The sequence below is a fragment of the Silurus meridionalis genome, chromosome 25 (assembly GCF_014805685.1).
Source record: "Silurus meridionalis isolate SWU-2019-XX chromosome 25, ASM1480568v1, whole genome shotgun sequence".
Taxonomy (NCBI): Eukaryota; Metazoa; Chordata; class Actinopteri; order Siluriformes; family Siluridae; genus Silurus; species Silurus meridionalis.
Window position 1 is genome coordinate 6,061,497 of NC_060908.1, and position 27,621 is coordinate 6,089,117.

The following is a 27,621-nucleotide window of genomic DNA, read 5'->3' on the forward strand; positions in this document are numbered from 1 at the left end:
AAAAGTTAATGCCAAACCATGAAAGTTAATGTTTGTTTAACTCGAGTTAAATATTCTCATATTCATACATCTGCATGCGTGACATAATGTTCCACATTCAGGTAACAATAACGCAGGACAACCCGAAAACAATAAAAACATTTCTGCCATGCATTTTCTTCTCATTAGATATTAGAGGAGTTTCTCTATAAGTTGTTACATTACATTTTTGTTTAATATAGTTGAGGTATAGGTATACAGTAGCGTAAGGCATTTCACATTTCACATCACAGCGTGGGCGAAAACACGACTCTGGGATACGACAAACAGTATAGATATGAGAGTCGAAAGCATTGGTTTAACAAGGCATCACATAGATCATTACAAAATATTGCATAGTCTGTCACTTTTTATACAGCATTTAATATATTGCAGCCACAGTGATATTTGTCATATATTTATAAGTATAGTTACATTTTGCTAGTATTCATTAGAAATTATGATAAAATTTTAGAAATACCTGACAGAGTTGCTTGAAATGGAAATGTTTAAACTGATGATGATAAAGCTTTTCAAGACAAGACAAAAGTTCCCAGGAGAACAATCAAAACAATGAGCCGATACTGGGTGCCGCTTGGGCTGTGAAAGAGTCTGTACACAACTTTCAAAGAGGAGCATGTTTTCCCAGAAATCTCACAATATAGCAGTTGGATTGGGATAAAATGTCAGAACCTACACACTGCACCGGATCATTATATATGGATTTCACATTTAACCCCTGGAGCAGCATCCAGACATTGCAAACATTTATCTTGTATTCAAATATATGACATTCAGCAACAAACGAAACTGCTACACCGATTTTATACACACCTTCCATGTCCGAGCCTTGTTAAACCCTGACTCGACTAACCTTAAACAAATCTAATTGCAAGAAGATCGACATATTAACAGACTGCTAAACAACATTGCGCACTAACACAATTCAAACTCTAACAAAAAAAAAAAATTAATGTAAAGACTGCTTCATACTACCTACAATTTAGTAGGTGTACAATTGCCTGTGGCTAATTTAGGATTAATTGTTACCAAAACTACTGTTAGCCCAAATATTTATCATACAAACAAGTGATTCGAAGTGATATCAATTTACATCACCGTCACAAAAAACATGTCAGATTTGGAGTTTGCTTTACAATTTGATAGACCACTACGTATGCATATTTATTATATTGCATTTTAGTTACAGCGATTTATCGGTTGTATAGTAAACAGATTATGCACCTTTTAAATGCAATACAAATAGAGAGAAAAATAAAAGTAGCTAATTTAAATGGTGTGCACGTTCACACCTGACTGAACCTGATGTAGTTTAGGTGAAGAGATGTTAGTGTAACAGCTGAGGTTATTCCCTTTGTTAAAAAAAAAAAAAAAATCCTTTCCTAAAAGACATTTGAGATGAGTTATAATTTGTCGCTCAAATCATGTAAATGGAAAAAAAAAACATCTTCGAAACTGAACCGAAGCTCAGATGGACATATGGACACGCTCTTATCTGTGTGCTGATATTTACGATAATATTAACTTGCAAATGCAAGAACTGGTTTATAACCTCACCATTTTGATGGCATTTAAAAATAAAAAAAACACCAGTAAATAAAAAGAATACCACAGGAACGATAAAAATTATAAACAATGGGCACAGTCTGGTCTGACACACAGATGGCACTAAAGATAAAATAATACCTCTCCTACAGCCAGGGCAGAACTAGGCATTAAAGAGTGCTTTTTAACTGTGTCTAAAAGGCCAAGGAGGTGAAGAATCTTCATGCATGAGCACTGGTCATTTTCTGCAACAAAGGCATCTGAGAAAAAAGAAAAACAGTCAGTTTATGCTTAATAATTAGGCAGGTAAATGTAATGAGAAAAACAAACAAATATGTAAATATAAAAAATTATTAAAAGTGTTGTGTTCACCACTAATTTAAACCTTAATGTATTTATTTCACTTGTGTTTCGACACATTTCTGTAGGCGATTGTTGAAAATCGAATGAAATTTTTTATATCCTATAGTGTGTTGCACTGATATCTATGATGTCCTATGCTACCAGGGTGTGTTTTACCTTTGACAGGTCGACTCCTGTGAGAGCGTTAACTGTAACCGGAAGCTCGGCCAACAAACGACTCACTTCCCCGGTCACACGGCTGTTATCGCCACTCAGAATGACTATCTCGTTGGTCCTGCTCAAAGGAGCTGCCACCTTTCCAGCAATCTGTGCAAAGACATCATATAGGTCGGTTAAATCCTAAACTGAATTTCTTGTTCATTTCCACTCATCTAGTTCCTCCCCATCACAGAGCAGCTGAGCATGCTGGGAAAGCTAATGCTGATTCATGTGAGGGTCAGTATTCAAATTTGATCAGATTTCACAGCAACCAGAGACATGACAGAATCCAATACAATACTGAGTACATGTTAAGACGCATCATATCTATTCATATATTATGTATTGATCTATACCTTGGGCAAAGCCTCTAGGACAAGTGCGATCTTCGCTGCCTCTCCGTACTGGTGGTAGGCCTCAGCTTTAAGCCTCATCTTCTCTGCTTCAGCTTTACCCACAGCTTCAATTGAGGCTGCTTCAGCTTCTCCAATCTTCTTGATCTTCTCTGCCTCGGCCTGTGCAGTCAGCACCTTCTTCACCCTGTTAAAAAAATGATAATGGAGATTCTTGCTCTTGAGCTTTAAGCTTTTCTACATTGCAACCTTCTGAGTAAATACAGATTCAGTGTAAGTTTTTGATCCAACTATTCTATCCCACTATATCTCCCTTTCGACATACTTCTGTCCTTCGGCCAGCTGTTGCATTTTGTAAGCCTCGGCCTCAGCAGGCCTCTTCACTGTGGCGATCAGCTCCTTGTCTGTCCGGACGATTTCTTTCTCCTCAATGGTGATCTGTTTCTTTCTTTGCACCACTTCAATCTCCATCTCTTCTAAACGGATCTTCTGCTGCTCTTTAGCTGCCTGCAGCTCATACGCTAGCTGAGCCTCGGCTTTCTGAAAAAGCGAGAGAGAAGGAATGGATGCACTTTAGCTAATGGATGCACTTTAAATATTACAGTCCCCAGGCACTGAAGTGGTGCAGATTCTGATCTCACTACATCTGGAAAAGCTTGTGTCTCACCATTGAATTCCCAACTCAACAGCAAATATCCCAAAGGCATGGGTGGAGCAACCTCATTGTTTTAAGTTTCAGAAATAATTAAAACATTTCATAAATGTTACACAATACATGAGGGAAAAAAAATAAAAAAATGTAAAAGTCTGCACTACTAACAGAGATTCTTGGTAATTAAGATTAAACCCAGTGACCACCTAAACATTGCTCCCAAGTTAAAGCTTTCCCATCTTTCAATACCCAACTACTAATTTAATCAATCAATACCTTTGTATTGACTTCCTGGTTAAAAGCAGCTTTCTGCATCTCCAGCTCTCGCTTTGAGTCGGCCATTTTAGTGTCTGCCAGGAACTTAATATCCATCATTTCCTTCTTGCATTCTGCTTCCTGTAAAAAAGGACAGACAAAGCATGAGTGAATATAAGCGCAGACAAAATCGATGTAAACTGATTGATTTTAAACACCATGTGCACACCCGTATTCCAGCATCTCTCTCCGCTTCCGCTACACCAATGTCTGCGTCTCTCCGCACAGCTGCTGTCTGGGTCTTTCCCAACGAGCTCAGATAATCCACTTTATCATAGACATCCTAATGGTGGATCACACACACACACACACACACACACACACACACACACACACACACACACACACACACACACACACACACACACACACACCCCAAAGATCAGTACCATATAAAAGTCATATCTAGGCTGGCATAGGTGGTTTTGAAACTCAAAGATATAATCCACCACAAAAGCACCCAAATGCTTTTACAAAATCTATATACTGATCACATGTCCATTTATTTTTTCCCCACCTACACAAGTACATTTTCTGAGAGGTAAATGATGCTGCATAAATGGGAGAGAACTGTAATTAAGAAATGTTTTAAAGAGGATTGGCAACTAAATATAGGTATAAAATACCATTAAAATGTTTATCATGCCAAATTTTATTTGCTTATTTTAGTAAATCAATGTTACATATAAATGTAAAACATAAATGCACAATACACAGAACTCAGGTACAAACAGCTCACCTTAATAGTGAAGCTGAGAATCTCGATACCCATTCTGCCCACATCTGGAGCTGCCACCTCCCTCACCAGGGCGGCAAACTGATCTCGGTCCTGGTAAATCTGCTCCACTGTCAGCGTGCCTAAAACCAACAAAAAATAAAAAATAAAAACAACGAGCTGATGCCAATGTCACAGGGCAGAAAAACGGGGAGGAGAGGAAGTCCTTGGTCTCTCTTAGACTCTCAAAGAGCAGGACTAATAAATTCTTAGATGAGTGAAAAGATATATATCCTCCTGCCATCATGGTGCACTTTAAGAACCGTACCACATTAAGGTCCATGTTTTGAGTTACCTGGTCATTTGTGATATATCAAATATATATATGGTAATACTCCAAATCAATTCAGTTATTCTACCGGGAGTAATTTACCTACTTTGTGCGAGGTCTTATTATCCCTCATTGCTTATTGTCATGCTGCGACTGTCATGGCTTTATAAAAGATGCTTACTTTTGTATCAAAAACAGTATGACCAGCAACAACGCTTTTTTTCGTCATGTACTGATATTTAACGCACAGAGGTCAATATATTAATTCTCTTGGTCAGTAAACCTTGAAAATCTTGCATACACGTCCTGGTGCATGTGTAACTGATATTTCTGAATATTTAGCATTGGAGAAACTGAACAAGAACGAGTGGGAAAACAAGATGCTTGGAGCGGAGAGAAACCTAACAATCACTCTGATTCTATATGTTGTGAGGTTCACTATATATATTCTAGCCTCAATGTGATGGTGTATGAATATGATATTTGCACACATAGAAGTAAACATTGCGGACCAACCCAGTATGGAGCGTAGATGACCCTCCAGTGTCTGCAGGATGACCCCTTTAATTTCCACCACTGATTTGCCCAGGAACTGTTCACAGGCAAGCGAGAGTAGCTCATGGTCTGTCATTACCTTGACCTGAAATCATTGTGTACACACACTTATGACAGGGAAATCACACACACACAAAATAAAACAAAAAAACCTGAAAAACAATTACAATGAAGTCATGCTCAACACATTTATATTTAAACCCATCACGGGTGAGATTTGGTGTTCCCTGTATTGAGGAAAAACAGAAAACCTGTTGAATTGAAGTCAATTTATAATTCAAGCCTAAGAGCAGTTTCTGAATTACTTGTAATGCAAAAAAACGACCCAAGGACATAATTTGACTTGTTAATAAAACTAATAAAGAAGCCAGAGAGAGGAGCTTCTGTATACAGTGTTGGCTGTTTAAACCAAGGTGGCGTGTCAGAAGATTATAACAAAGAGAAGTTAAACTACAAGTGAACAAAGTTAATCTTTCCTGAGATTATGTAGATGTTTGATAGCCTAGTGATGTCCAGTGTCCCTAAATAGCAACTCTATCAAACAGACTAGCTAGCAAGCTAAACCTGGCTACATCTACTTCATAAAAAGCTTGCATATCCGAATAGATTCCATCAAAGATTACACAGTTTGCAGCTAACAAAACGTTTTTCCTTCGTTATTTGAGAACATTAAATTTGAGAACAAAAATACTTAAAACTGCCCATAAAAAGCAACAGTCTCAATCCTGCTAATTAAATAACATTGTACATTGTATGAGAAAGTAGATCAATAGGGCTTTAAGCCAGGAGTTTAGTCATACATCCAGATCTTCACCCGGTGTTAGCTTTTATTTATTGTGAAGCATGATGATGGATGTTGGATGTGCACTGAATACTAAGCAGCATTACCGCCATGTTCACTTTCAATGCCATGTTTTGTGCCTTTGATCTGCCATGTGACTGCATTAAAATGGACTTTCAATCATCCACACCCATATAAAGAAGAGGGATGAGTGGACAGCCTTTTATTATAGCCAAAGAGCACCATAAAATACTTGGGCAGGCCAATACCATATCCATCCTTTCACTAATCACCAGAACATGCAGTGTTTAAAATGTACCTCAGTGGTTCTTTAACTTTAATTTAATTACATCATACCTACATGAATGCAAGAACACCAAGTTTGATACCTAATACCACATGAGTGCACCAAAGTCTCTGACCCAGTCACTAAATTACAGCCAATTGTTTGAGAGATAGGAATATTTATAAAGCGGCAGAATGAGACCAAATCAGGAGGGTTGACTTTATAATTATAATATTAAAAAAAATATACTGTATTCCAGAGTCAAAAAAATTCCAATTCTAAAAAGTTCCCTATAAAATGACGAATTATCCAAATTTAGAGCTTCCAAATAACCACGAGTGAGGAATTCACAAGAACTTTCAACAACAGCCCTTTTGACTTTTGAGTATTGTTTTTAAATGGGTTTCTGTTTTTGTCTCAAAACAGGAAACCAAACCAAAAAAAAAAAAAACACACACATTTCATAAACACCTCGCAATCTCACACATACTTCAAAACATGACATATTGAGATTAACACTGGAGCATTGTATAAAAAACAACAACACTGTATATATAAATAGCCTGTGTTTATGATGAATGAGACTGATAGCAGACTGAACTGAACTGCTATATATGTATAACAGTTTTACATACTGATTTCCTCCGATGTGAAATGGAAAGAGAGTGAGCTGGGGTTTTTTTTTTTTGGACAGATAGATTTAAGGACTAACAAAAGATTTTGACTGCAGGCAGGAGGTTTCCTTTTGCACTGATCTGGGACCAGCTGATAATGTAAGCTGTCTCACAATTTGCCAGGCTCAGATCAGCATCCTGCAGCTGTACACTTACACTGAGATAAAGAAAGAAAAAGTGAGCAATCACAAAAAACTTTTTTTTTTTTTTTAACTGATGGTGCAAATGTAGGTGTTGGAAATATCATGCAAGTCAAATCAAATGACTCCCAGTGTTTCAAAGTGTGTTGGTTGATTTGCCAGTTTGCCTGATTAAATCGATTCATTACGATCGCCATGAAACAGTGGTGGTCCAAATGAAATTTTTAAAAAGATTATAAATACAATATTCTTTTGTGAATAATTTCTTATTGAAGTCATTTCAATTTTTTCTATGGTCATTCATTCATTCAATCAGTGAAATCTCAGTGTGACGGTAAAATATGCATTACTAATTTCAGCCTACAGAGGGAGCACGTCTCAGGCAGACATTCAAATTACAGCTGTATGCATCTGTGACTATACAACCCTCTACCCCCATCAAGTACAATCATTCTCACAACAGGATCAAACAAAACGGAAGAGCAAAGTGAATTAAAGAAATGTGAGGGAACTGGAAAAAATAAGGTTGAATGAAATAAGTAAAAAATAAATAAATAAATAAATAAATATGAATTCGTTCTTTTTGACTTATTATGTCTCACGCCCTTATGGTATATTAGAAAGCCTCAAGAGCTGAGTTTTCTCATTTCCTTTCCTTGATTTCCTTCCTTTCTTCTCGGCTCTGCCCTCTTAAGATTTTACAGGATGCAAAGTAATGAAAAAGAGTCAAATGTGTTTGTTTAAAATAGCATTAATTACTGATGAATTATTGACCATTGACTGGATGTAAAAACCTTATAAAATAATATGTATTCATGGTATCCTTGACATTTAATAATAATAATAATAATAATAATAATAATAATAATAATAATGAATCAATGTTGATTTATTAGCGTATAGACAGATCCATAGTTCTACTTACAATATATATAAAATGTAAGCTTATTTGAACTGATATTAATTGTGGCCTTTGCATATTTATATTGTGTTGTTCGGGGTCCGAACACAGTTGTTCTGTTTATTATTATGCATGCTATACTAATTCCTAGAACCATTTACATACACGTGGTCCCAAAAATCTAATCATTTGGCCATCTCAGCAACCCCCTTAGAAAATCATAATTCCAATTCCCTGAAAATGGTTTATTTAAAGCTGCAAATTTAAAACTTGCAACAGGAATCTGCTACAATATAAATACATTATGCAGGAAGCACTCGTGTAGCTTAGAGAAGTTTCTCAGTATGTAATTTCCTTGACAATCAAATGTGAAGCAAATCTGTTGAAGCAGGACTGGGCTAAGTGTCTAGTGCGACTAGCTGAACATCTGGTATCATAAAGTACACTAGAAGTTCCAATATGTATGAAATAAATAAGCATGCGTCAATATTTGAGTAAAAGAAAAATGAAAATCAGTGATGCACGAGCCAGGAGCTGATTTTCAAGATTTCTGATTTTCTGCATGATAAAATCCATGCCAAAGTCCAACTTCTGGTTAAGACATGAGGATCACTTTATACATCTAAAAAATATCAGTAATATCAATTAGGTAGATTATTGATCAAAGTTTTGTTACTGTTGTCTTCCCATTGATTTGCAATTATAATTATCAGCAAAAACCATGCTTAAAATAAGGTTTATGTGCTGATCAGTCTATAAGAAAATGCACGATTTATACTTCGGGCCACAAACACTGCATGCTTGGCTTGGGATGATTAAAAAAAAATTTTTTTATATATATAAAAATTAAACCAATCAATTTATTCAAAATCCAAATAATGTGCAATCAGAAACTTAGAATGAAAGATAAACATTTTGTGTGTTGCGTAAGCAAGTCTGGCACTGGAGCTAAAAACTGGATAGGTGAAACGGTAAAACGGGTGGGGTGGGGTTGGGGGAAGCCTGTTAAAAAGAGTAGGTGCTCTGGGTTTACCTGTGCCACCCCTGTGACTGTAAGCGCTACCCCCTCCGCTGTCTCAACATCCTCACACTTGGGCTGCAGAGTCATAATCTCTAGTGTTATCCTGCAGGAGATGCAAAGAAAGGAAAGAACAAACCAAAAACAAATGGGCTGATTGTCTACGGAAAGGAATGGAGATTGACAGAAGGAAAGAACAATAGAAAAGGGAGGACATGAACACGTACAAAAAAAAAAATTAAAACAAAAACAAAAAAAACTTCACTCCAGACATGTGATCCATGTGCAATGACTATAATATGTAACCAAATGTTCGTCCTATTTTCATCAAATTAATGAAGAACACGATAATCGATAAATCGATTCCAGTATAATATATTTACTTAAAGACAGTGCACATGGAATTCTTCAACACATGATGGTGTAGCAAAGCCAAGAGTGTGTTGGTGACAGCTGACTCTCTTTCCCCTTCACTACAGAAGAAAACCATAAAAGCAGCAGCACTGCGTAAGTAAAAGTGTGTATAAGCCCAGGGCAGGGGAAGCAGAAAATGTGCATGAGAAAACAGATATCCAGACCAGCTTTCTGCTACCACTGTTTATTTTGCCTCCAGCTGCCTTGCTGTTGTCGTTCAGTCCAGTGGATTTGCTTGTCTGTATGTTTTTTTTTGTTTGCTCAGACTGGATCGGATTACCTGAGCCACCCCGGTCACATCCAGGGGGACGCCCTCCGATGTTTCGATATTCTCACAGCGACACAGGATGGTTATTACTTCCAGAGAAATTCTTTGCAGGCAGGTGAGCGAAGAGGAAAAGGGGGGAAAAAGGGTATAAAAGGACAGCAGAATGTTATCACCGCATTAAAGAAAGACATGTTCTGGGTATCAGGTGTTAGACAAAGGTTAAAGACAGACCACTGATCAGAGGATTTAGTTCCCTCGAAAGAGCAACTCCAGCTGTTTTATTTTCCTCCCATGTTGCCATGTTGAAATATGACCACCTACACCTGGAACATCTCTGGGGGTAGTGGTCATGCTGTTTTCTTTTATTTTTTCCAGAGCAAATGCTCCATAAATATGTGAAATTCGGCCATTCCCACAGACCGTGGACTTTTTTTTTTATTAAGCCTGTTGTGTTTGTGACCTTAAAAATAACAAATATTGCAATACGTCCTATAGCTGCTTTCAACTTCGTGGGGGAATCTGAATTACACCATATTCAACATTTCTGCGTTTGAGCTAAATTGAGAAGAAACCCAAACACCGACGTCTCCATGTTTGTCAGCAACAAGCTAGCCAGCTGTGAAGAGTTCTGTATATTTCCCTCTCAACACAGTTTCCCCGATTCAGAAGCGCTTACCATAAGAATATGTCTGGAGGTAGACTGATCTTAAGCTTACAGTAAAATGTTCAGCACTGGTTACACTTCATGCTATTAACGGCCACGTTGTATCAAAGGCACTCACTGAACTCGGGGTTGAGGAGCCTGTCCCGAGTTTACAAATAGAAATGTAAAGTTGCGAAGGTGTTTTTGATTATTTTCCCAAGTTACCGATTTTAGCTGAACACAGCATGGAACACAGGACCAGAAACGTGTCCGGTGTTCCATGCTGTGTTCTTGGCCACTTGTGTGTTGTAATCATGGAATTTGAAGCTTTTAAATGCTCCTCTTAAACCGGACACACAAAAGAGAGATTTTAACGAGAGACCTGTCATGGGCAGACTCGAGTGCAACCTCAAACTTTGGGCAAGTATTCCAGTACATTTGGTCAGAAATAATCAAAATAAGAAATTACAAGGCTATATGTTTTTTTTTTTTATATTCACTGGAGTTGCTCTTTAAAAATCTGAGAAAGCACATTATTGCAGCAACAACCAAAAAAAACACAACAGAGTCCACAAGCAGTTAAAGAAGGTCAAAGCGATGTCTAATTGCCCTGCACCCCAGCTTCCTCATCTGCCAGCTCTCCTGTGGGTGCTTGATTAGACAATGATGGTCACGTGACTGGGCTGTATGCTTTCAAACCATCCTCCAAGGCACATCTCACTACCCTGGCAGCAGGGAAAGCATGTCCCAAGTAGCCATGATTCAAATAGAATGAACCTGGTGTGTATTCACTGAGCTCAGCCTCTGTGCCTGTGCACATCTGCTACCATGAAACAGTGGCTTCGCTTTTCCTCCTTTATGTCATCAAATTAGATTACTGTGACACTAACAGCAGCAACAAAGCAGATTGCTGTGCTTCATGGCAGGAAGACGGTGGGGAGGAAGGACTCCAGAACACCGCCCTGACTGCACCAACAAGCTCAGCTTTTTACGATCCAGAGCCATGCATGTCTTCATCTGATGCACAGAATTGCTATATGGGCCTAGTTCAAATAGCTGTCATGGAATTCCACACATGCCTTTTAGTTTCTAACAACAGTCTCCTTCAACACACATACACAATCCAAAGTATTTTTGGCACAGTGCCCCACTGCACAAAGCTCTCTTTCACCAAATGGCAAGCTTAGGGTCCCAGCAAAAGCATTTCAGCCAAAGATAAGACTGAACACAAAGCAGAGCAGGTTGGCATATTGCGCAAAGAGGATGATGTTAAGAGAAAAGAAACCAAATGGCATAATTTTAGGAACATAAGCAGTTTCAATCAACAACTGCTAAAAAAAAAACAGAACAAAGAAACATAGCAGGTTAAAACAAAGTAACTGGTGTAAGAACAATGTGGGAGAAATACTTGATACTTGACATAGAATATTTAGTTCTGTAGTTTTTGAAAGAGGCTGGTCCACTTGCTTGAATACAACAAAGATGAACTTTAGTAAACCTTGCAGCAAAATTGCATGTTTGCTTTTCTACATACTGCAGTGTGTGTGCAAGAGCAATGGGCTGATGATAAACTGTGTTTACACATTCGCAGGCCCCATCTTGGCTCTTCATGAACTGGCTGATGTGTTATTTACCCCTGAACACTGCTAAATACTATTTCCATCGTCAGCTTTCCAAAAAAAAAAAAAAAAAAAAAAGAAAAACTTGGTAGGGCTTCAGCACATAACTTTAGAGGATTAAGGCAGATTGTTAATAATGCGACATTAAGCAAAAAGCTGCAAACCATTAAATAAATAACCATCATCAATCACGTTAATGTGCACAATGAATTGCGATTTTCTCTAATGACCAAAATTGACTTTTTTGCAGGCAAATATTTAGTTCACCGGTATTCGTGTACTCGTATTCAGTGCCTTTGAAAATGTATTTGGCATAATCAGGAGAATTAAGGAAGTGTTAGCAGTGATGTAACAGTGGAAAAAGAACAGCACAACAGGTTTGTGTAATGCAATCAGAATTTTCAAGTTCCAGCAGTATAATGTGCTGCATACTTTGATGTGATAAATCATGGATTCATGGAAAAATTGCAGCTTTATCCACTTCTCAGCTGTAGCCAGCTGCGTCATGTGAGACACTTAAAGCATTAAACATATCCATGTGGGAGTTAAACTTGCAGAAGCAGTAAAAATACAAGAAAGCAATATAAATATAAAAAGAAGAGCGATTACCAGACAACTTACCTTTGAATGTCTGTGAGAAGCCACCATGCCCATGCCCATCCTCCAACGGTGTAGTTCTTATCAGATCCACAACAACCACCTACGTGAACACAACAGAGGCAAGGAGAATCAATTATTCACAACAACAAAAAATCTTACTGTGTCATCAATTCAATTCAATTCAATTCATTTTTATTTGTATAGCGCTTTTAACAATGAACATTGTCTCAAAGCAGCTTTACACAGATAATGCGGTGATTAAATGTAAATATGTTCTTTGTAAGTATGTTTGTCCCTGATGAGCATGCCTTTAACCCTATAACGCCAAATGTATCGTATTTAATACATTGTTTTCTGAGACCTCTGCACCACCTGCATTAACAATACTTTCCTCAAAAACATGTTGAATACAATCTAAGACTTTTCCCCCCTATTGAAATTATCTATGCTCTGCAGTCAATAGCAGACTTTAGGCAGGTTTTTCCAATATGGCTGGATTGCAGAAGATCTTTGCAGATTTAAAGAAATGTTACTGATTTTTTTAATACGAATATGTACTTTTTCGAAGCAACTAAAAATTCATATTTTTTAAAGAATGTTATAGTAAAATTGTGTTGTAAATATGTGTATCACATGATACAGCAGGTATATAAGGTAATTAAGCTATAAAAATAATGTCTTCTTAAAATCATGTTTAACTGATTTACATTTATAACTGATGTACAAAAATCACAAATATTTCATTTTCACTTGTATGGACTAGAGGAATTGAAATATTTGTGATTTTTGTACATCCAATCTAATGTTGTAGCTTGCTAATATTGCTCTTTTTAGTAAAGCAAATAAATGATTATCATAATATGTTATATTTACCAATTCAGAGAAAAAATTCAGAATACAAACATTATTTTTCTGTATGTATTTTTAGATGTCTCTCCATACCCCCCTGTCCTCTACATCTGCCTCTTTCATGTCTTCCCTGACCACATCCATAAACCTCCTCCTTAGACTTCCTCTTTTCCTCCTTCCTGGTGGCTCCATTCTTAGCATTCTCCTACTGATATACCCCATGTCCCTCCTCTGCACATGTCCAAGCCATCTCAATCTCGCCTCTCTCACTGTGTCCCCAAAACCTCCTACATGCGCTGTCCCTCTAATAAACTTGTTTCTAATCCTGTCCATCCTCGTCACTCCCAATGAAAAACTCAACATCTTCAGCTCTGCTACCTCCAGCTCCACCTCGCAGCAACATCACACCTTTTTTTATAGACCCCATAAACACTTTAATTTCCCCCCAAAAAATGTTTTCTGTCAATTATTTCATATGTCAAGCTTCACAGGGTTAAAAGAAATAAAAAGGATTTCTGGGTAATAACAGCTCCAAAATAATAGAAACTACAGAACCTTTAACCACACTTAGCCTTGGATCCCTAGTTGAAATGTAGATTTAAGGTTTGCACCAGTGCAAACTGTGCGTGTTAACGTGTATGTAGGTTAATGTACAAGAAATCCCCCAAGCACTGAAACCTATTTTAAAATCCTCAGAGCTTCCCACATTGTTATATACATCTGTTCGCACATCTAGACCAAGTTGATTGGTTAACAGCTGCAAAGATCACGTCTCACCACAAGTTGAGCCACAAGGAAAACCACAAATGTGCAAAAAGTAATGTGGTGCACAATAAGAATGCAACTGAGAGGAGATAACACCGTCAAACTTTCAGTTTTCTCACAGTATAATCGTGGTACCATCAACAAAGGGTATGCCACAATCAACAAATAGAGAAAAACCAAGCATGTTCTTACCAAAAAACAAAAACGGGACACCTACCAAGGACCTACAGCAACATTTAAGGAGCTGCAGGAATATGACGGGTGCTGTTTACTTTCTATATGTGTCAATCTCTAATAGTCATCATATATCTGGGCTAAAAGCTTTATTAAAAAAAAGCATCCAACAGTTGCACTAAATCGCCTCAAACCATGTGGAAATGTATTATGGTCTTTTGAACCAATTCCAAAAGGTATGTTTGGTGCAACAAAAAAAGAAAAGAATTATTCCCACAGTGCAGCATGATGGTGGCAGGTTCTTGCTTTAGGGCTGCTTTTCCTTAACTGGGGCTTTAACCAAGGTGAAAGATTTAGAAATAGCTACAAATGACCTAAAAAACCATGCCATTTAGGGCTGAGCAAACATTTACATCCATTATATGACTATCCATTATATGACATATTATTTGAACATCCATTATAGACTAAATAGACACAAGTTTGTGGACACCTGACCATGAGATCATCATGTGCTTTTTCGAACATTACATTCCACACTTGAGTCCCCATTTGTTGTTCTAATAAGCTCCACTCTTCAGGGAAGATGTTCCACTAGATTTTGGAGTGTGCTTGTGGAGATTGGTGCTCATTCTGCTGAAAGGGTTCTAATAAAGCCAGGTACTGATGCAGGGTTATTCAACTTGAAGATTTATAATACGGTTGAGGTTAGAGCTCTATAGAAGGCTTCATGGAGCTGACCTTGTGTACAGGGGTATTGCCATGCAAGCGTGTGCCTTCAACTTTGTGGTAACATTTTGGGATGAACCACAAAGTCAGGGGTCCCATTACTTTTGTATAGATCATGTAGGTTTTCCAGCAGTACGGTAGTGTATCATTGTCCAAAAATATGACTAAAGAAAATTCACTGCCAAAATTTGTCAAACTCAAAACACAGGACTGAGCTCCACACTGATTCTTTTACTTGCTGTTGAATAAGTAAAAGTAGGAAGTAAAAAAAAAATATATAACAATATTGAAGAGAACATTCATAATAAATTATGGGCTTAAATTTTTCTTAGTTGCTTTGGAGCGTTTCTCAGATCGGAAATGAAATTCTCAAAACTACTTGTTCAACCTCCACATCCTTTAGTCATTTGCGCTCATCATAAGAACATTTCTTGTTGCTTTGATCAAATTGCGAACGCTTTTGTATATCGATTGTGTACAACTGCTTCTGTTTCCTACACTATCAGGTGTTTATGTTCATGTTGATTAAAAAAATATTATAGCGGTTTCACCTGAATAGTTTTAACCCCCAAAACATCTCAGCATCAGTTAATAAAGTCATTGAATGCAAAATGGTTAAACCATCATCTGCTAAGCTTAAATTTCTATAAATCTTTTTTTGTAAATGTCTTGAACTGATGAATTGTACAGATGAATCTGTAATGTCACTAATGAAGGCGAGTGAACGGCATCAGATCAACCCAATCAAGAAACAGCTCAAACTTGAATCTTGTGAACCTTCAATTGGCGACAGACAAAACAAAACACAGAATTACAATTTCTGAACATCGATGAACAACTAAGAAACAAACGAACACTTGTAAAGTACAGTAAAAATGTGAATGTCTCTTGCAATCGCTATAAATCAAATAAATTAATTTGTGCTGTTGAAATTCATAAATGCCAAACAGAAGAAAGTCAAATTTTGTGCATTTTCAGTCACTGTGATCAAAACCAAAGTTTATATCAAGAAATCCTGAAACTGTGCAGCATCATACTGACAACACGACTAAACATTCTAATAATTTTGTTTGTGAATGATGACAAAAGAACCTGTTATTCTGATGGGAATGAGATGTTCATTGACACAAATACATACTTTTCAGAGAAAAGTACAGGCTTTTGCAAGAAATCCAATGTTTTGTGCTGTTTGTACAAATTGCTTTGAGAATGCACTTATATTAAGGATGATTCGAGAAATGTTTCAAAGCAACTGAGAAAAACTGAATTATAGCGACTGCTTGATAGCTGAATTATTGTTGCAAACACCGAACAAACGACTCGGAATAGCTGTAATAATTTAGTTTAATTTGGGGCAAACTCCAGGCAAACACAGTCTGATCAGTGATCTCAGAACACACATGACTGGAAGTTTCACTGAAACACTGAAGTCATGTGAGAAATGATGCAATGAAACAGCCTAAAATTATTAGTATTTTTTTTTTTTTTTAGGTTTTATGCTAATGTTAATACTCAACATCTGAAACTCCTTTCAACCACATCCCTTCTTTTTTTTTTTTTTTTACTGCAGTATAGACAGCATGCATGAGCAGTGAAACCGAACACTTTTTTTTTTACTTGAGTCTTTCCTCTATTTCAGAATTACACTATATATACACACACATCTATAGAACATGCGAGGAAGTCAGTTTGCTTTCCAGGTCAGCTGTTTGTACGCGTCATTGTAGATATGGAGCAGGTTCAATAACCTCTATTTCCCATAATTAGTAAATCAAACACGTTAAATATGAATATACGTTTATTTTTTGGAGACTAAATGTCTCTGACTTCTGGCTGCAAAATGTACTGTAATATTTATCGAAAAAAAGAAAAAAAAAAGAAAAACAGATAAAGCACATGCTCTTCAAAACAAAGTGCATTTCGAAGCAGCAAAACAGAGCCCTATAAAGTTGCGATGTTAAGAACTTTGCTCAGCTCACAAACCAAAATGTCCTAAAAATATTAACTGGCTTATGCTTGGAGTATAATGGCCACTGTGTGTTTACCTAGTGTTGGTTTTTTTCGATTTGAATCATGTTGTAGACTTAATGCATTTGTTTCTTTTTATTAGAACTTCTCATTTACAAACAGTCACATTAAGCATTTAAAAGCAACAAAAAAACCCCCAAGCCCAATAGTCAAAAACCCCTGACCATACCCTATACACTGACCTGCAGCATCTACCAGCATGAGTATTTCAAAACTACAGTCCACAGGCCTATTACAGCCGGCCCCCATTTGGAACGGCCCTCTGAACAATGACAGAGACATAATTAGCAAATTTAATTAAATCAATATTTTCTCATATCATATCTGCATTTGATAATAAATTTTGGGTTTTAAATAAAATGTATCTTAGTTATTAATAGAGGTTGAGGCACCAATCATTATTTGCTGGAACAATCTTAAAAAATACATACAGATCGCTGTCATTAAGAGAGCGGCCTCTAGAGGCGAATCACTGATGCCATGTCTTGTTCGCTTTTACATGAGATGGCGCGATTCCCGGAGACCGCTATATTATATTGATAATTTATTGATTATATAAATATATTTATGAATTAATATATTCATATTTATTTCCTTAATAACATTTTTATGATTTGGTTCTTTTTTTTTTTTTTTTTTGTAATAAAATACTATTTTGCATTGAGTGTTATTTTAGTTTTTTTTATCTAGTATCCAATTTAAAACTACCGGTTGACCCCTAGTTATTACCATAGCCTAATTATTTGTTAGATTCGCCCACCAAATATATGCAAAAGTAAGTAAATGTTTTGATTTTAATAGCAATAAATATAAAAAAAATCATCATCATAGTATAAATGCTCTTTTAATAAGCATAAACAGGTTTCTCTTAAAAATTACGTGGCCCTTACAGAAAAAAGTCTGGGGACCTCTGAAATAGAGCATTAAAAGCCAGTCTTTCACAGACTGAAAATTCCTACATTCAAGCTCTTGTGTAATATGAAACAGGCCCCAGTAGTGCACCTCAGTCATGTGGTACATACAGACATTTTAAAACTAAGGGTCTTAACAGGCCTCAAGATTTCCTTTTAGTGTGTATAAACATTCCAACAAACCTCACTATCTTGCTGGCTGGCTTGCTTACACGCGCGCACGCACGCACACACACACACACACACACACACACACACACACACACACACACACACACACACACACAGAAGTTTCCACAGAGACATTCTCAGCTGTCCGGGTGCTGATGTGAGGCCACACAGACACTAACACAAACTAAAACACAAACTTAATTGGTGCAACACTATCTAACCATCAATAAACAAAACACAGTTTCATTTTTTGGAAGCGTGCCAGCTTGGAGAAAGTGACGCACATGCATACACTTTGTAAACGCAATACTATAACTGTCCTCAGGATAATTCCTTTAACACAAACTATACTGCCACTTTTCTGTCCCACATACACCAACATAAAAAAATTTAATAACAGTTACAGCCAGGTACTGAATATGCAAGTATCTATTTATCTAGTGTCTAGTAAACCTACGGAGGGAGCTGAAACTTCGTGTTGCCCAGCAACAGCCACGAAACCTAAAAGCTCTGGAGAAGACCTTTACGGAAGAGTGGACCTGTATTTGCAGTGTGCGCAAACCTGGTCAAGAACTACAGGAAACGTCTGACCTCTGTAATTGTAAACAAAAGATTTCTGTACCAAATATTAAGCTCTATTTTTCTATTGTATCAAATACTTATTTCATGCAATAAAATGTAAATTAATTATTTCAAAAAAATGATTTTTTTTTTAATTTAAATAGCATTTTTATTTAGGTAGCAGAGCTGAAGATGTTGAGGTAAAATCAGTTGAGGTGTACCTATGATGAAAATTACAGATCTCTATATTATTTGCCCCGCTGTAAATCTCAAAATATACTTGAGTAAATTCAGCTTTAGTAGTAAAGTACATACATACATATACATACACAGGCCAACGTTTGTGGAGACCTGACCATAAGATTGGGTTTTGAAAAATCCCATTCTACATTTTGTTCCAATTTGCTGTTATTAAAACATTCACTCTTCTGGGAAGATCAGATCTGGTTTGAGATCATTGCTCTATAGCAGGCCACTTATATCTTTAACTCCAAACCCATGCAAACCATATTCTCACAGTGCCGGCTTTGTGCACATGGGCACTGTGTTGTAGTGGGATCCAATTCCACTACAAAGTATGGGTTCCCCTTTTGAGTCTGGTTCCTCTCAAGGTTTCTTCCTCATAACATCTAAGGGAGTTTTTCCTTGCCACAGTTGCCACAGCTGCTCATCAGGGATAAATGCACACCATTCACCTAAACTGTTGATTTCTGTAAAGCTGCTTTGAGACAATGTCTGTTGTGAAAAGCGCTATAGAAATAAACTTGACTTGACTTGAGTGATGCTGAAACAAGTTTGAAGTGACCAAATGAAGGAACAATTCGATGCTACCACATCCAAAGACGGCCCATACAATTGTGTGCCTTCAACTTTGGGGTAACAGTTTGAGGAAGAACCACAGATTGCTGAAAAAAGTCAAATGTCCCAAAACTTATCCATATAGTAAACATCTGTAGTCTCTGCTAGTAAAATGTAAAATCTTCTGAAATAAACAATACACAGTTGTTCACTACTACAAAAAATATTCATTAGCATTTATCTGTGCTAGTTGACCAATGAAACTTTTCCACTAGTCAATACTGTTTCCACTTCGCTATGTTCAGTATTGCTGTGATTAGATAAGTGCTTAACACTAATCTACGTTACTATTCTTGGCCCGATCTCTGTGCATAGTGTTTAAAAATCACAAACACCATTTACATACTAAGCCAATAATGTATATATTTGAACAGAAAAACACGGTACTTCTGATTTAATTCAGTCTCACAGATATACATCTGAAAATTCATGGAAATCTCAGTGTCCTCAATCTGTGCCCAACAAACCACATTGTGTGATTATAATTAACACAAGAATCAAAAATTGAGTTAATAAGTAGACACTAGAGAACTTCACATGCAGAAACGCTGGGATTGTCCCTATAAGATATTGCTATGATGGCCAGTGACATTTATTCTGATTATAATTCTTATACCAGTCCTGCTCTATAATCCAACACTGAAGATCACTAGTACAAGTCATCACTTAACAAGTAGAACTTCAGGATGCTTTCACAACAAACAAATTTGTCCTATTCGTTACTCATTTGTACGAGTTGGTATCAAAACGTTTTGAGACCAGCTCTGTTTACCAAACAAAGTCAGTTATTTATTTGTTTACACACTATATCCTTCAAAATAGTCCCCTTGCACAGCAATACAGCGCTCCAGTGTTCCTGACACTAAAACGTGTCCTGGAAGTCTCTTTTTTTTGAATAGTCTCAAGCACCTTCAGAGATTCGCGCTAGATCTCTGCAATGGTGTCCAAACGGTTGCCTTTCAGCTGGATCTTTTTTTATTAAGAGGTCGAAGTGCACAGGAGGCAAGTAGGGTGGGCGCTGAAGTTACAAAATGAGGCAGTTGGTTTAAAGGAAGTACACATTTACTCTTCAATCATTATCTGGGTCATGGAAGCAGAGAGCGAAGTGAATTGGTCATGACTAAATTTAAAAGAAAAGAGTTTGAAAAAAAATAAATACCTAGCTCCTACGCAAAGACGTGTAAAGCTTGGCAGGTGTGGCATTGCGCCATGTCTTTTTTTAAGAAACCATACTAGGGAAAAGTGCAGCTGTCATTTGTCTTTCTCACTTCTTTTCACTTTTCAGCTCATTTTACCGTAGCAAAGAAAAGCGGGCTACAACACGTAAACCTTTTGAGTGTGATTTGTGTTCAGACCTGTATTACAGCTTCATAAAAGGCCACACAATAAGTTGCCATTAAGTGATTACCTGGATATGAGAAATTATAAAGCGCAACTAAATTGTCAGAAATAAAATTGCCTCAATATAAATGACCATCTGGATCTAACTAGATAATGCTTTGGGGAGAAACTCCACCCTGCTTGCATGTGTGTCTGGCCTTGAAAGCTGAATGTTTACAAAAAAAAAAAAAAAAAGAAGAAAAAAACCCAGGATGCCGTGTGAATGTTGATAAAAGCCACTCTGCGCTTTACAGCTCAGTTTAACTTCCTCCCGTTTCACGTTCATCGACCTCTCGAAAAGCATGGGTTTCTAGGAAGCGTTCAAATATATCAAGAACAAAAATAAAAAAATAAAAACTATAAAAAATGATCAGAATTCACACACACACACACACACACACACACACACACTGAAAGCAGACTGTGAGAAGACAATTCTGCAAACAGCTTGAAGCATGTGACCAAAAACCACAGCTACAGGAAATGCAGGAGGGGAAAAGGCTGAAATCTTATAGACAGGTGTAAAAAATATAGTAAAATCTGAACACGTGTTAACTGTCAGTCCAGATTTTTTTTTGATGCATTTAAGAGAAATGGAAACCCACCACATAAAAAAAGGATTTGATCATTTTGCAGCATATTTATTTTGTCATGACTGACTGGCTTCCATTCTTACAAACATGATGTTCGCACAGTATTTTTATACATCATAACTCATGAGAAGCTTTGTTATTCATCATGTTTGATCACAGTGACACCTGACTGTTTTTTTTATCAGACTGACACACAATTACTATGGAAAACTCATTAATAATGGAGGTCTAAACATAGTTGTTAAGGTGTATAGGTATGTATGTTGGACTTGCATGAGGAAAAAAACAAACAAGTTTTCCTCATGCAAGCGTTCTCTAAAGCGTTCTTTGGTTCAGTTGGTTCGATTAAATGTTTCTCTTACTTTAAAGTGTCTGCGCGTCTTGTAACCGAAACCTCAATTTCGACTGTGCATAGAGTAATTAGAAAACCAAGATAAATTAAGACAACATCCAACCACAACCAAATAGCAAAACTTTCTTACTCTTTTAATTCATTAGTGTTTTTAGAGAGGGTTTTTTTGTTGTTGTTCTACAGAAGGAAGAATGTTATGGTTGCATTAGTCATAATTTGCTTTGTGGTGCAAAAAACACCACAAAAACTCCATACAGAGAGATTTGATTCAATAACTATTCTTAGATCTTTATAAATGAGCAAAAAAGGGTTCTGCTCTTTTTTTCAGTACATGAGACAACTTGTGTACTATGTCAATGTGTGTTTGTGTGGACAGATCCAGAAATATAGGTTACGGGTACTAAATTATTTACACAATTCAAAATGGCTGATTTTAAAGATGCATGACTCGACTGATGCCAGCTTGGGTGATAGCAGAGACTGCTTTCCAAATCATGCCATGTCCCAATAAAAGGAAACACACCAATCACTTACGTGACACTGGAAATTTTCTTCCGAGCTCCTTGAGCAAGAAGCCAGAGTAATGCGAGATTACTAACCGGGATTACAAAGATGATAAGAAAAGGGTGATTCATAAATGGGAAACAAAGAGTTTTGCCATCTGTAATCACATGCATCTCCATCACATGACTGGTGAAGGTTAAATCTCACTTCCTTCAATTTTATTGTTTTTTGTGTGTGTTTGGTTTTTATATCCATTTGATTCATCGGGATGTCTGTAAACTCATGTCAGTGCGTGAGTCTTAGATCTGAAACCTTCTGCACAAATATGAATTGGAACCTTTACACTTTATGAGATTAAAATCAGGGCCATTTGATATGACCATTTAATCACTTATATGTTTTAGTTTATTAGGACAGTTATATAACATATATATTGGCAAAAAAAAAAACCTAGTGAGTGACCAATCAGTAAATTTCCCAAGCAATGCCTGACAATATCTATATTCATATGAATGAATGACGGGTTCCACATCAGTGTTGTAGTCGAAATTAGTAATCTCACACATCTTGCTCAAGATTACTAATTATATATAATCTCTATAATATACCTAATATACACATTTTTTAATCCTTATTCTATTGCTATCTTTCGCGTTTACATGTTGGACAGTCGTAAAAAAGCATTTCACTATGTCGTACTCTATGAATGTGTATTGGACAAAATGTACATACAATCAAATGTAAAACACACACACACACACACACACACACACACACATACATACATACATACATATATATATACATATATATGAATGAGAGAGAGAGGGAGAGCGAGAGAAAGAGACTATAGACTTAAATGATAAATAGCTGAAGACTAAATGGCACTGAATTGGACTTACTAGTCTCCTACACATGCTCGTATATAGTGCTGTGTAGTGCACTTTTACACTGAGGGATGAGTCATTTGGGATTCAGCCATGTTGTTTACAATAACCTAAGCGCTATACTCGCCATGCTAACAACCGCTCGCGCGCTGCTCAAATCCCATTTCCATAAAGTAGAACCAGCACACTAACACGACGGTTTTTATTTAGAAAGAACCGGGTTCGTAAAGAGTCGGAACAACACGCGTACTCTCTCTTCAGTGTAGCCCGCGGAGAGAGGCGTTAGAGAGCGGGTTCGCTTTTCCCCTGGCAGAGCTGAGGTAAAACTCCCCTCGCGCTCGCAGCGTTGCTCTGAGCAACAGTGAAGAAGAAAGAAAATGAGCGAGTCGCTCGTACCTGAGACTACCAAAGCTTCGTTTGGTCCGACCGTATGGCAGTTTCCCATAGTGTATCCCTTCAGTGAAATATAAAATAAAATACGGTTAAAAGTCCCCCTGAGTTAAAGGTTACGGTTCTGGTGAAAATGGCGAGATCTGATAGTCAAACCACCACATTTGTTCCGGTCGAGCAAGAATTTACGCTACGGATACCACGCCCATCGAGACCATCAAACCACGCCCATCGAGACCATCAAACCACGCCCCATCTGGTTCGCCAAAAGGCCACGCCTACTACGCGACTCGTCAGTTCCTACACACGACTGTGTCTGACATGTCGGAAATCCAATTATTCCTATTATACATGTCAGTAAAAATATAATTAAACAATATATTAGTGAAAATAACGCCATAAATTGTAATTTTATAACTTTTATTTAATGTTAATACGTATGTGATTTGTGCATCGAGTATATTGCACATAGTCACTGTTATGATTATTAAAAAAAAAAAAATATATATATATATATATCAAACAGTTTTACTAGTTTAAAGTAATATAAGTAATAAAAGTGTGTTTATATATATATATATATATATATATATATATATATATATATATATATACTTGTATTACTTATATTACTTTAAACTGGTAAAACTGTTCATCAACGTCACACATTGTTTAGGTTTTTTTTATAATTTGGTTATCCTTGCCTATTTTTTATATCATAAAAAAATATATATATATTGTTTATAACTTTTAGTATTTTGCAAAAAGACTAGTTTAGTTTAGTATCTTAATTTGTTAATTAAAAAGAAAAATTATATATAATTTTATATATATATATATATATATATATATATATATATATATATATATATATATATATATATATGTAAATTAAAATTTATATATATATATATATATATATATATATATATATATATATATATATATATATATATATATATGGTAAAAAATGTTTTAATTATTATTATTTACAAATTAAGATTAACTAAACAGTCGGGTAAGGTAGTACATATAAAACCTAATAAATTAGATTATAGGAATACTATAAGTTTAGGATAGGTACTTTTTTACCTTGGCTTTAAAACGAATGAATAAACAAACAAACAACATTTGCTTGTTACATATAATTTCAAAACCAAATAATCATTGTAAAGTAAATAATTTATATTTATGTATTGATGTATTTATTTAAAATTAGCCTTTTATTCTATATAGTGAAATTGTTCACACAGACAAGTATTTATATACAAATTTGTATTACCAAACACTCTTCCAGATGAATGTATTCAGAAATACATAAGATACAATAACATATTACTAAATAATGTTAGCATTCCAATATTTAGTTTGCTAGAGCCAAAAATAATCAAAATTAATGGCTTGGATTAACAAGACAACAAGAATAAAAAAAATAAGAATTGCCATATTCGAGCATTATACAGACAGTTCACACGGTACCAATAACTGAAAAGTTATGCTATTCTAGTGCAGATTTGTGTTGGAGTATAAACATCATAATCTCTATAATACACAAGTCTTTTAAAATAATTTTACTCCTACATAATGTAAATCTTTTTTTAACCAGCAATGAAGCTCCATTGTATTTATTTGTAGGTTAGAAGAGCCAATATGTTAAAATTCCCCTTGTATTGATCTCCACCTAGTGGCCATTCTGAGATAATTCAGCCTAATAGCAGTGAGTGTGTTAGATTTATGGTAAATTGATTTCCCAATTAATTGTGGCTTTAATATGATGGTTATTATGCTCGATCGACTTCCCAAAATAATTTCCTCTTAGTGAAGTTTGTTTGATTGAAAGACTCTTTTTATAACTTGACATAGCAGTAATAAAATACTTGTAGCATGTAGTATTGCTGTCTTACATCTTTATCCTTTGGGTAACTGTTTGTATAGGATTTTGTACATGTCCATGCAAGTTTCCTCCAAGTTCTCTGGTTTCCTCTAGCGTATCATTCTAGTAGGTAACTTGGCTATGTTAGATTGGCCATTGACTTGCAACTTATCCAGGGTATATTCGCACATTACACCCAATGTTTCCAGAAAATACTATTTTGTTATAAATAATGTTTAAATGAGTTGTATTGGTTCATGATTTGCACAAAATAGAATTTAAAAGTATTACGAATATATTAATTTAAATGCAAAGTATGTTCTTGTGCCTTTTTAGGGTTAAAACTGTAAAACTCTATACCTTTTGTAAAAATGTAAAACCTTTTTTGTACCTTCAAATCACAGCTATCACACAGAACAAAAATGATTCTGAGGTCTTGATAATTGAATATTACCAGACAGCTGAAAAAAACATTGCTTTATATATTTGTTTTATATAAATTAAATAGCTAATTTCTGCTCACCAGTTAGCAAGTTAGCTACTTCTCACTTTAGTTAGCAAGCCAGATGTAATCAGGGTGGCGTTCTTGAAAGGTTCATCTGCAGATTTCTATTTATATGGGAAATACATAACACAAATTACCATACAGGTCATTTTATATACATTGGCCAAGCGCAAAACAACCTTCATGTAAAACACGGAGCCATTTTAATCACTTTAGCCTGAATTCCTGTGTGTCTATTCACCTGTGAGACATTTTACTGAATGAGTAAAATGTAATCTATCAGTTAGCTTACTGATGAAAAGCAGCACACTCTCACAAAAGTATCTAACCACATACATTAACTTGATTCAGTTCAGTTTGTATAGCGCTTTTAACAATAAACATTGTCTTAAAGCAGCTTAACACAGATAATGTGGTGATAAAAATGAACAAGATTGTTCTTTATAAGTGTAAGTTTGTCTACGATTAGTGAGCCGGTGGCGACTGTGGCAAAGAAAAACTCCCCGAGATGGCATAAGGAAGAAAACGTGAGAGGAACCAGACTCAAGAGGGAACCCATCCTCATCTGGGTGGCACCGAATGTACATTAATTACAGATTAACAATGTTGAGGTGTGCAGTGATGGTGATCAAATGCAAACTGTATTCCTGAGTCAGTGTAGCAGACTGTTGACATGAACTACAGTCCAAATGCATCCTCAAAGCTCATGTTCTTACTCTGTAATTTCATGGATCCCCAAGGCGTTGATGAGAAACCATCCCCAGGCTGGTTTGGAGTGGCCTTCAATCTAAGAAAACATTATCCAGAGGCAGGCCAGGACGAAGTGAGCAGATCCAAAGAGGGGAGAATCAATTCGGATAATCAAAAATCAGAACTTATCAACAAAGAATCCAAACCACATGCTTTGTGGAATAATGGCTTCTGGGTAGGGTTATCTAAACTAGCTTGTTTTTGTCATTTACACAAAACAATTAATTATATCATGATGTTGTGGATTTGGGGTTAATGAAGGGGGAAACTCAGTGGTTAAGGCACTGAACTTTGGATCGGAAGGTCACAGGTTCAAATCCCACCACCACCAAGCTGCCACTGCTGGACCCTTGAGCAAGGCCCTTAACCCTCCCCTGCTCAGTTGGAAGTCGCTCTGGATAAGGGCATCTGCCAAATGCCATAAATGTTAATGAACAGCATTTTGGGAAGGATTATCATAATATATTACTTCAGTCAGTTTGATGGTTGTGACTGAATGAGGGTTTGAATATTAGCACTACAGAATTCTAACCTTATAAACACACATGGCTTTTTTACTTAAGGCATGCTGTCCAGCTAAGTTTGCTTCAAACATACCTGGCTCACCTACCTTTTTTATAGAAATTAAACTAAGTTCATGAGGTAAAATTTTTTTCTATAACAGTTTTAAAAAAGACTTACAGAGAAAACTGGTCAAATTACATACAGAATCAGTGAATATCATTGGATCCATATACTTAAAACCAACATTCTATTCTTCAAACCCATAAGAAGTAATTAATGGATGTACATTTATTTGCTGTTACTACATTTCTTTCTTATGTTCTCCTAGAGTTTATTAAATAATATTCAGAACGATTTATATTAGTTACTGAATATGTTTTAATTTGATTAATGGAATAGTAAATTAAGATTGTAAGTGGTTAGGACA

At 36.2% G+C, this 27,621-nt stretch overlaps 1 protein-coding gene across 2 annotated transcripts; it reads right to left on the reverse strand.

Moving 5' to 3' along the window:
* Positions 1-19: 19 nt before the first annotated feature.
* Positions 20-23,763, reverse strand: LOC124379106 (flotillin-2a). Of its 2 annotated transcripts, none has more exons than XM_046839212.1 (11): positions 23,569-23,763; positions 12,432-12,510; positions 9,561-9,651; positions 5,028-5,151; positions 4,205-4,323; positions 3,635-3,748; positions 3,427-3,546; positions 2,824-3,038; positions 2,502-2,685; positions 2,104-2,253; positions 20-1,844 (listed from the first exon to the last, which is right to left on the reverse strand). In XM_046839212.1, the coding sequence occupies exons 1-11, from the start codon at positions 23,615-23,617 to the stop codon at positions 1,806-1,808; spliced, it is 1,284 nt and encodes a 427-aa protein (XP_046695168.1). In that variant the 5' UTR covers positions 23,618-23,763; the 3' UTR covers positions 20-1,805. The 2 variants fall into 2 exon arrangements, with proteins under 2 accessions (XP_046695168.1, XP_046695167.1); XM_046839211.1 differs by lacking the exon at positions 9,561-9,651 and adding an exon at positions 8,882-8,972 and having other exon boundaries at positions 23,569-23,762.
* Between the last annotated feature and the right edge of the window lie 3,858 nt (positions 23,764-27,621).